Source organism: Armigeres subalbatus, chromosome 3, assembly GCF_024139115.2.
Source record: "Armigeres subalbatus isolate Guangzhou_Male chromosome 3, GZ_Asu_2, whole genome shotgun sequence".
NCBI classification, from domain to species: Eukaryota; Metazoa; Arthropoda; class Insecta; order Diptera; family Culicidae; genus Armigeres; species Armigeres subalbatus.
Genome location: NC_085141.1, coordinates 72451993 through 72463600, shown reverse-complemented (window position 1 = coordinate 72463600; position 11608 = coordinate 72451993). Strand labels below are relative to the sequence as shown.

Here is an 11608-nt window from a genome sequence, read left to right as displayed (position 1 = left end):
ATGGCTTCAGTTGCAGTGAAATTCTTATTCGGTTTTGTTATTCCAGCAGAACAACTTTGTAATATTCATGAATGATGAGACTTGCTAGGTTCTTCATTTCACCAAACGGTTTTACGTAGTTTACGTCGGGCGGTCGTGTCATGCACACAACCCTTATGATTTTTAAACAATTGTCGTATCCAACAATTTTCATATCCTAAGATACGCTAGTTTTGTTCGAAACCAGTGACATAAGTAATCAAATGAATTTTCTAAAAATATTCATGCATGATGGCACTACGCCGTCGGACGCATAAATGTCACATGTTACAAACGAGAAAAATGAGAAAAACGCATTTGAAGTTTCAAAATGCATTCATCTTATTATCGCAAAATTTTGCTTTTTTATTGACTTTAACCCAATAAACTATTGAAGAATATTCATATTCGTTGGGCCCAGAGTGTATGTAATTAAGAGTGGCGACATGTGCCGCATTTGACAGGTCTCCTGCTCGTTTGGAACGCGATTTTGTATGCGAATGACAGATAAATTTTGTTCCAATTCTGACAGTGTCGCCACTCTTAATTACATACACTCTGGTTGGGCCGGACTCAAATATTGCCAAAAACAACTATTATTCCCACGTTTTTCAATCAAAACCCGAATGTGACACTTATGCCGCGAAATTCACTGGCCAGGCGAAAAATGTACGCATATTTGTCACACCGTGAACTGAGAGATAGTTGTTGTTAATTTGTTTTTACATTTAGCCAGCGACGATTGTATTTTTTTGGTGTGATTTTTCGCTGTCGGTAGAAGTGGAACCGGAAATGGAATATCCAATACAGACAATCCAATGGGGCGGAATCGGAAGAGGACTTCCTCGGGTTCGATTTAAAGAATGACACAGGTGATGGTGTTTTGTTTGCGGAGCCGGCAAACGTTCCATTACCGGTCCCAAATATTGACCAACTGGTTCTTAACAGCAGTGGCGTAGTTTCCTTGCCCGAGACAAGGACATACACAACATCCTCAACGTCCAAAGGAATCACGACTGTCTTATCGAGATGATGGTGACAAAGTTCTACCAGATGAAACAGTTTTTTCTGTGGATTTGCAAAAAGCTCTCAATTATTTATATATTATATTCAGCGCCGTAGCGTGTGGTTGGCCAGGTTGGCCCCCGCCAAGGGCGCCAGGCCTTAGGGGGAACGCCAAAATCAAGAATGTCGCTATGGGAAATGATCACAAAATATTCTCAAACTCATTGGTTCAAATTGATTCAGATTTAAGCAATCAGACTATTTCCTCGATAATGAACGATTCCGCAATCAACTGTTCGACTAGTATCCGGAGAGCCCTTTTCCGTGAATAACTGATACAGGTGTCAGAACGTCGGCTCAGGGGGCACGTTTCTCTTAATTTAGGAGATTTGTGCCATCGCCTCAACCAACTGTCCTTTACATAATTAATTTGACGGATTAGGAAAAGAAGAAAAAATATAGAAGAGAAAATGCAAATGGCAAGGAGTACGGGACATAATTCTGGGGAGGAAGTCCTAGAAGGGTCAATTTTCAATACGTTAAAGTAGTACACAGTACAGTACAGTACACAAAGTAGACTGTAAAAAAACGTATACACGGATTTTGCGTGAGTTTGAGAAAAAAAACGAAAATCGGAGTTTTCGCATTTGATCCAGTGACATTCCGATACTATTAAGGTGATTATACAATCAAGCCAAGTGGTGAATTTTAAATTCACCACACGGTTTTCTACTCCTATTATCAAAAGTTCAAATGTAGCGTAATAATTTTCGTACAATGCTGAAATTCAAGTCGATTGTTCAGCATAAGTAAGTAAATGATCTACGATTTTTTTTATCCCAATGGGCATTGTGGTTCTCTCAATTCGTGCTCTTGAAAAATCACTAGAAAAAGCACGTGGTTTCCAAGATGGCCGATTTGTGGCTTTGTTGTATAACCACCTTAAAACCAGAATCTTGTAAGACAAAGCAAGATGCTGAATGTTCGATGTGATTTTTTCTCTTGGTACTGTATTAACTTATTTTACGAAGATGAGTATTTGAAATGACGTCACTCATCTTACAGCACATGTACAGAATACAGATTTGCATCAACAGATTCCAATAATGATGGCATTGGTTCAAGCAAATCCAACAGTGCCACTATACTACCGACAGACTGAATACTTTTCTTGCCATTAAACAATCCACTCCAGACTTGGGTTTTTCTTGATACGACTAGGTCCAATTGTTATTACGACCATATAGGGGAAATGTTCCGATCTCCATCTCACTGTACATATATCCACCTCATCGCTAAACAAAGAAATACGGCACCAAATTCGTCGCTTCTTGTTGTCAACACGCGTGCTCACTGCTGAAAAAAATCACAAAAATAAGAAACAATCCTTTCCATTGCTTTGTTTTTGATGGGATGAAAATAGAAGCTATGAGATGAAGTGGCGAACCGTTCCCCTACCAAAATTCACTCCAGAGTTGAAGTTGGTGATTCTGAAGGTCATCCAATCCACTCCAAAGTAAGTTTTTTGTTCGTCTAGGTCCGAGACCGCTCCAATCATCGACCAGCACAAATTTCTGTCCCAGCTAGATCCACTCGTGCGTGAATTCGCATCAAGCGAGTTTGAACTTTTTAGTCAATTTTTAGGAATTTATGACTTTTAGTAATCCTTATTTCCTACCTCTATATTGGAACATTTGAAGGTTATAGAGGCTAAAATCATGAAGACATAATTAGGTGTACCACGCCAATAAATGTTTTTTGAACATCTGCAAGAAAGGGGCGCCCAGTAAAGGTTTCGCCAAGGGCGCCAGAAGTCCACGCTACGGCTCTGATTATATTCTAGGTCATATGGCTTCCACGGTTGAATTGGTTCAAGAGCAATAACGTAAAGGCTGCTGGTCTTTAATGAGAGCTTTGCGCCTGTTTGTCCTTACATACGAGCATTCCCATTGTCTGCGTGCATTTGGTCCGAGTCAGTTAAGGGTCGTACAGCCAACGAAATCCTTAGCCGTTTTTTTTTCAAAGTTATTATGAAGTACGCTGACCTGAAGACAATTATCTTTTGATTGGATAATTGTTGTTCGCAAAATAAGAACTGGAATTTACTGATAAACAGTAATGAAATTCAGGTCGAGCGCATACTGTTAACAGAACAGAACTTTCAATTTTATTTATTTATTATCAGACTAAGGCCGGAGTGGCCTGTGCTGCACATAAAAGTCTTCTCCATTTAGCTCGGTCCATGGCTGCACTTCGCCAACGACGCAGTCTGCAGAGGGTCCGCAAATCGTCCTGCACCTGATCTATCCACCTTGCCAGCTGGGAGAACTTTCAATCGGATACGTTAATGGCCGATGACTCTTTCTCCATGCGGCGTTTGACTCCAAAATGCGCCATGAACATGTCGTCAGTTCAAGTGCGTGGTTGGCAATGCAAAGAACAATGTGCGTACTTGATATGTAAGCAACTGACTTCTTCAATGCTCACCGTTTTGGAGTATACGATAAACCACTGCAAGCCACGCCCGTGTGTGGATTCCATGCAAAAAGGCCGTTATGAACTTGGATACGCAAACAATATCAACAGTAAAGACCTTAAATACTGCAAGTTGTTTTCCAAGAAGCAATTTAAGTTAGTTGTAAAGAATTCATCCTCTTTTGATACAAATGAACGTTGGCAAAATGCTCCTCAAGGAATTGAAGAAGAAAAGAATACTTCTCTAATGAAAGTGGTTCAACCTGTTGTTACCGAAGAGGAAAAATCGTTTTTCATTGATCTTGTGATGAAGCAAGAAGCTTCTGATTAATCTTTGTACTCGTTTCATGCTTTGAATAAATTTTATCGCCTCAACATGTCACAACATAAATAGGGTTCCTTTTTATCACTTTTTTACAGGCCTTGAAGATTTTGATTATGTCACAGTTTCATATCATCTTTTCCCAAGAGGCCGTTCACGTTATACTTGGAGAGGTTCTAGATAATATAATACCTCTCCTCTTCTTTCATGGACAACCGTCCATATAAATTCTGAGAGGAGGAAATGACCTTGCATGCTTACCAGCCACCCTTCTAAACTATCCACGTGGATTGTAGATGACCCTGAAAGCATGGTCCCCAGGACACATCAAGCAGTGCTATGTGTCTTTTTGTGTGATTGTTATATCTCTTTTTTTTAGTGTGACAAATATGCGTCCATTTATCCCGGTGTGACAAATATGCGTCCATTTGTTCGAATGTGACAAATTGACTTCAGATTTTTTTCGAGTTTTCTAGAATAAAACCTCTGTTTTGACAAAATATTTCGAAAATACGTATCATATTATGACGTTAGACATCAAAACCTCAAAAATGTTAAAATGTAACATGTGACATTTATGCGTCCAACAATCCTCAATGAACAAAACTGCCTTACGTAGTTTACGTTGGGCGGTTGTGTCTTGTACATAACCCTCCTGATTTTTTTGTGTCTTTATTAAGGAGACTTTCAGCCCGAGGCTGGCTCGTCTCCGATATTTGAAAAGCTGTGAAAGTTTTGTTTAACCAAGAAATTAATGTATTCCAACCGCGTAAAAAAACCTGGGTGTATTTGAACTATCATACAAATCAAAATTTTGCACATATTCAACTATGTAGTTGAATATTGGGTTGATCTCTTTTATGAAGTTCGTTATCTTTTTTGCCTGACCCAGCTGACTAACATGGGGTCTTCCTTAGCCATACGGTAAAATGCGCGGCTACAATGCAAGACCATGCTGAAGGTGGCTGAGTTTGATTCTCGGTCCGGTCAAGGTCCCTGGGCATAAAAGTATTATCGTTATTTGTGTGCTAAATATCTTGGCTGTGCATATGCACAGCACATGTTTCGAAATGGACAAATTGATATGAAATTTGCGAAAAAGAATCCCTCCAAGACACGTGGATGCACAGCCAAGATATTGACAAAAAATGATTTTCGTACGGCCGAGATGCCGAATAATGTGCAATTAATAGTATTATCGTGTTCAACCACAATTAACGTTTTCGTATGAATGGAAATTCGGATCATGATGATAATACACACATACTTCAATTTTTAATATCTTTAATTAGCTAAACAATTAACAATAAATATGTATCTCATTCGTCTAATTTAAATGCAAATCCCAATGAATCTGCCCAGGACATTTTCTTCATCGTTACTTTTCCTGTAGTTTCTACAGTCAGTTTATTGTCTGAACCTTTCATACCAAAACTTACCTGACCCGTTTCGTTCAGATGAGCGGATAGGTCTTTCGGAAATTCAGGATCAACCTCAAGTTGTTCACATTTTATGTGCACATCAGTACTCTCTAGCACCGTATCGCTGATAGCCAGATCCACGTTCGTCGCTGACCGGGCTGTTACAAAACATTCACCAATGGTTTCCGATAGCTGCAGCGTTACCTCTCGACTTGCAACGTTTGCATTTAGTGTTCCATAAAAACCATCTGTAATAATTAACGATAATGAATGAAAGCAATATTTTATACAAGCAATAAGCAGTCGCAATATAAGAGTCGCATATCAGTTATCTAAAACTTGCTGTTTAATTTTTCAAACTTTCAAACTCTTTTGTCTAAAACTCGATTTGTGCAATTGCACAACATGTGAAAGATTTAGTTCAAAAACATTTTTTCTATCAAATTTCCAACACCAGGCACATAGCCGAACTCTCGCAATCTATTTGAAAAAAAAAAAAAAAAAAAAAAATCTTTCACACGCATTGTTTTGTGCAATGCCAACCGAGTAGGATATAGTACTTAAATATGTCTGGCATCCACACACAGCTTCATCACCAATTGCGTTCGATGAAGTGGGGATGTGTGATAGAGGTGAATGAGGAATCCAGAATAAGGCCCAATTTAGCCTATCCTGATTATTACGGATTCCACATTCTTTTTTACCTTAACTCCGCCTAACGATCACTTCACATTTGTTGTCCTAGGGCTAGGTATTACCGTTTCCACATAAAGTGAAGCGAATAAAATGAACTCTCTGAAGCGAATATAGAGGTGGACTGGAAGCCATAGGCCCGATGCCCATGTAGCGTCTTTTCAACGCTGCGTGCACACGGCGTTAAAAGGACGCATGTGTGCATCGGGAAAAACCGGTAACGCAGCGTCGCCGATGCACACCTGCGTTTTTTCAACGCCACGTGCACGCAGCGTTGAAAAATCGCTACGTGGGCATCGGCCCATACTAGGGCAGTTTTTGTCACATGTGCAATACGTAATAAGACATTGCTCATTCCACTTCACATGCGCTTCTTTTCACCGTGTAGTGGAACCTATGAGGGCCATCATGAAATGAAAGTAAGATGACTGAATTTTGGCATCAAGATACCCTCCAAATATATGAATAGGCTTTAGCCTTGTTTTCGAAAGAAAATCATAATCGTTCAAAATCGACATGAGACTCTTGTGCGAATCGCGGCTTGTAAGTTATTCTTCCAACGGTGACAAAAACGTGAAAGAATTGCGGCGCTATCGTTTTATAAAATAATTACAGAAATATCTATATTCTATACTTTAGGTCAAATATAAAATCTGATATTCGAACCGTAAATTATGAATGGAAGTCTACCGTGCCAAGTAACAAAAAGTTCCTTCAAAAGTAAAATTTACTTTTAAAAGGAACTTTTGGTTACTCGGGATGCTAACATATACCTAATGCCTATAGGTACTTACTCATTATCAAGTTTCCTGACCCACTTGACACCACCTGGCAGTTTTTGTGGATGCTTTTTAAAAGCAAATTGCCCTGGCCAGTTCTGAAGCTGCAATTGTTGGAATAACTAGAGTTGACAGTGATGTCCCCCGCATTCGTTTCGACTTCCACTTCACCACCTTGGAGTTTATCCAGCACCACGTTACCCTTTCCGGTAGTTACCACTTTGACGATTTGAGCCAACGTTATCCCCGCACAGGAAATATTTCCATCTGAACTCCTGAGATCGATCAATGTGCTGCGCAAGTTTTTGGCATCCACATTGCCACCAGACTCCACCCGGATTTCGTCACTGTATAAATCGGAAACTGCCGTGCTGCCATTGTTTAGTACTTCAAGATCCGCTTTTATAGGAACTTCCAAGATACAGCTTGCCGAAGTGACTGAAGGGCTGCTGTCGGTGATGGACACTTCGTTGCCATTCACCTCCACGTTCAGCTGGTGATCCTGGGCGCTGCTGAGCGATGCCTTGAGGAGGTTTGAATCGGGGCAATCAAGCAAGTCATAGGGCACTATCTTGAGGGCGCAGTTACAACGAATTTTGATTTTTGAGTATGGATCCACGATTTTCAACACTTCCTTTGCCTGCTGGAGGTTTACGTAGGTCAGGTGCGTGGTACGTTGAATGGTTCTGAGGTATTTAAACAACATAAAGACTGGTTTTGAAGCGAACATTTTTACTTCATCTGTGGACAAATTTATAAAATAATGTTACAGATAATTTTATTTTTGTTGTACATTTTTTCTATAGACAACTTAGCACCCGCCTGCAAATTTTTGTTGCCACCAACACTGAAAACCAAAACTACCCAAAAGTGGGTTGTTTGCACTCAAAACCGTGGTTTGGGCCAATAACCCAAATTTGAGTAAAATGACTTTTCTGGCACTAGGTAGTTTGCCTTTAATCCCATGTAAACAATTTACCCAAAGCTGAGTTTAATTCATCCAAAGCGGACCTTAATCAACCCAAAATAGAGAATATTGAATTTACTCAAATTTGGGTTATTGGGCTGAGCAACCTCGGTGAGGTGTTTGCATCTTGCTCTACACTGAAAGAAGCGGCATGGTAATATCTACCGAATCGAGGGTAAAATTAAAAACATTTTACCACTTGATTTGTGCAGACTACATCTCATACTTAAATCAACCATGACTGCGGTTGATTTTACTATGGAGTCTTTTTGACACTTCTTGTCGAGTTGTACTATAATTTCAGTTGAAACTACTATGTGCAGCAGTAAACACTGCAGTTGATTTTACCATGCCCGTTTTCGATCCATAGTAGTATTAACAATGTATATACATATGGTTATTCATATTATCGGCATTTATTGGTATTTATTCGAATTACATAGAGCATTTGCGCACTGGAAAATATATTGGTGATAAATAAAAAAATCCCTGGTCGTCATTCCACCGGTTCTCCGTCGTTTTCTGCAGCAACAGCATGTACGTTTGCTAGTGAGCCACCAACGCCAGATCACTTTGATGGTCGCTTTCTTGAGGTCTGTTATACCGGTTGCACTGCAGAGCCTATGGCGAAAATACCGGGTAAAGGGTAAAACGATGCGAACCACTTCAAGATTGCAAATAATCTGCAGCTGGCATGGTGGCCGACGTATAAAACGATGGTCTGTAAGACGAAAATGCGTATCTATATCACCCACGAATTCTTTTTCATTGTTTAAATATAAAATATTAAATACTTAGGCCGGTCGCAATGCTGTTGGGTTTTGTATGGCGTGTTTGGAAATCAAACTAGAACTGAAACTAGCAGTTCGCAACGCAGAGTTGCAGTTTTATTTTTCGAGCACTTTTTGAAACTGATTTGCAACTGCTCGACTGGTTTGTTGCAAATAAAACCTGATTTGAAACTTGAATGAAACTGAGTTTCAAATTTATTTAATTGTGTTTGTTTGTTTGAGATGATGGACAAACTCATTGTTGTTCGTATGCGAGGTAAAAACTACCGCGAAAAATGTTAGTTTGTTTTATTTTTGTTTTATGAAAAAATAAAACCAAGTTGCATTTCGTTTACAACTCTGCGTTGCGGGCACCAAGTTGTAGTTCTATTTTGACAGTTATAAATTTTATAACATCAAGCAGTACCAAACTGAAACTGCAACTTCAGCATTGGGACCGGCCTTAGGCCGGTCGCAATGCTGTTGGGTTTTGTATGGCGTGTTTGGAAATCAAACTGAAACTGAAACTACCAGTTCGCAACGCAGAGTTGTAGTTTTATTTTTCGAGCACTTTTTGAAACTGATTTGCAACTGCTCGACTGGTTTGTTGCAAATAAAACCTGATTTGTTTGTTTGTTTGAGATGATGGACAAACTCATTGTTGTTCGTATGCGAGGTAAAAACTACCGCGAAAAATGTTAGTTTGTTTTATTTTTGTTTAATGAAAAAATAAAACCAAGTTGCATTTCGTTTACAACTCTGCGTTGCGGGCACCAAGTTGTAGTTCTATTTTGACAGTTATAAATTTTATAACATCAAGCAGTACCAAACTGAAACTGCAACTTCAGCATTGGGACCGGCCTTACCATCATGACCAGTATTAAATTGAACCGATTAATGCCAAAATAACTTCAGCGAAATTAATTTGCCACTCGCAGTATTTTTGATGTTGGCCCGAAAATGTTGTTTACTTTGTGAATTTTCTTCACCACACATTGTTGTTCTTTGGACCATGCGTGTGGTAAAATTTACAAGCGTGTTGTTGTTATTTTAAATATGCATCGTTTATATCAACTACAAACTGAAATAGTGATTTTAAGCGCTGCTCCATAGTTAGTATTACTACAACATTATTTTCAGTGTAGTTTTGATAGCAATCATGGGAGAGAAAGGGAAAACTACCCAATTTTGGGTAAATTTTTTCTGCGATATTCTCATTAGTGCGTATATTGAACTCAAAGTTTGGGTTGATTTATCTGTCCGTGAATCGAGCGAATGCCGACAGCACTAACACCAAGCCGTAGTCTATGAAAAATAAACACTGCAGTGAGTGAGAATGGTCCAATTAGGTTCTGCAGCGTCCGTACGTAACCTCAAACTGATGACAGATTAGTAGTACTTCGCGTTGGACTCGGGGGCCGCCAACCAATCACGAAGTCGAATCTTGTCGGAGTCAGTGGATAGTACTACTGAACTGTCAAAAAAGTTCATTTGACGAGGACCGAATTCATTCGTGACGTCATGCTGCAGAACCTAATGCACCGAATGAACACAATGACGTTTGAGACGGGCGCTGTTTACTAAAAATGAACACTTGCATGAACTCGATGAATGAAAAAGTATTCATTCTTAGTAAACAGCGCCCGTCTCAAACGTCAATGATGAACTCGGTGCATTGGACCATGTTCTGACCAAGATGAATAAGGCATTTTATGAGACGTTTCGCGGTGGCCCGTTTATTTACTTCTAATGTTTTGTTTTGGTATGATTCTGCGTGAACATTCTGTTAGGTCCGAACACAAAATAATGTTTGTAAAGTTTTACTTTTCATTCGTGTTTTCTTCAGCATTTCATGCTTAGAATGCAATGGTATGAATTATCTAACGATACATTTTAAGAATCATATGAAAAACTATGTTCTAAAACCCTGGTAGACGAAAAGTAAAACAGACACAATTGATGATGGGACCCATCGGAATGTTCGGCGCGAAATTACCAAACAAACGGGCTCCCACTAATTGTCAAAGTAGATAAACATTAGAAAAACAGCTGTTTCGATCTGTCTCATAAAATGCCTTATACACCACTAGGTGTTCCAATCTGCCAAATTCACGATTCAGCCATCTTGGATTTTAGTATGGGAGAGCCAGCCGGTTTGTTTATGTTTTGCACCGAAAATTAATTTTCCACCCCCGCCCTCTTCTCGTCCATAAATTGGGCAGACTGCAACACCTAGCTGTGTATTCATCTTGGTTCTGACGACGCACAAAGTTTGGATAATATTCTCAGGATAATATTCCGTGTATAGTAGAAAATCGAAAATTTGTTTTCAGTAAAATGAAATATCTGCAGTTATCAGACGTCGCAACTCATTTCTGATTAGTGCGCATGATAGTACATCCATGCGTGCATGATGCGCACTACTAATGAAATATTTCAAATTGTCGCGACCCGCGTCGCAGCGCGAGTGCTCAATCGCGCGGTCCGGTTTGGTGGCGGCCCGACAATATTTATTTACAAGAAACAACTGGCTCAGCACAGAGTTTCTTCTATATTGTGTATCCGGAATAAATTTATACCGCTTTTTATACCGAAGTTGGATTTTTCTCCAGATACAGACAACTTTACCAACTTCGGAAGTATGTAGTGCGCTGGATTCGCCTAAAGATGCGCTAAACAACGCATCAATTAGTTTGACAAATAAAACTTCGGAAGAAAGTTCGGTTCGGAAGTCCCGACTTCCGAATTCTAACTTGGTGCTACGCCGACAATACTAAGGTCTGTCTCATTCACGGAGAAAAATAAATGGTAGAAACAACCAAAACTGAGGTTAATTTAACCAAAATCTTAGGTTGAATTTGGCACAAGCTATGCTTTAGTTTGAAATAACCTAGTCGTTAAGTTGAAACAAACTAAATTATTGCGTTATACATTTCGCCAATTCTTAGACGAATTCAACTAAACATATGTTTGAATCAACCATATTGTTGGTTTGTTTGTTTGACGTTTATGAAACAACCTAGAATTATGGTTGTTTTAAACTAAGAAAAGTAGTTAAAAATAAACAAAATGTAGATTGTAACAAACGAAATTATTGGTTGATTCAATCTATAAATGGTTGTTATTACAATGTATGGTCACCAAAAAATCATTTAATC

At 39.2% G+C, this 11608-nt stretch overlaps 1 protein-coding gene across 3 annotated transcripts; it reads right to left on the bottom strand.

Moving 5' to 3' along the window:
* Nucleotides 1–5087: 5087 nt before the first annotated feature.
* On the bottom strand, nucleotides 5088–7575 carry LOC134227694 (uncharacterized). Of its 3 annotated transcripts, none has more exons than XM_062709352.1 (3): nucleotides 7536–7575; nucleotides 6729–7454; nucleotides 5088–5489 (listed from the first exon to the last, which is right to left on the bottom strand). In XM_062709352.1, the coding sequence occupies exons 2-3, from the start codon at nucleotides 7441–7443 to the stop codon at nucleotides 5140–5142; spliced, it is 1065 nt and encodes a 354-aa protein (XP_062565336.1). In that variant the 5' UTR covers nucleotides 7444–7454; nucleotides 7536–7575; the 3' UTR covers nucleotides 5088–5139. The 3 variants fall into 3 exon arrangements, with proteins under 3 accessions (XP_062565336.1, XP_062565334.1, XP_062565335.1); XM_062709350.1 differs by having other exon boundaries at nucleotides 7525–7549; XM_062709351.1 differs by having other exon boundaries at nucleotides 7532–7548.
* Between the last annotated feature and the right edge of the window lie 4033 nt (nucleotides 7576–11608).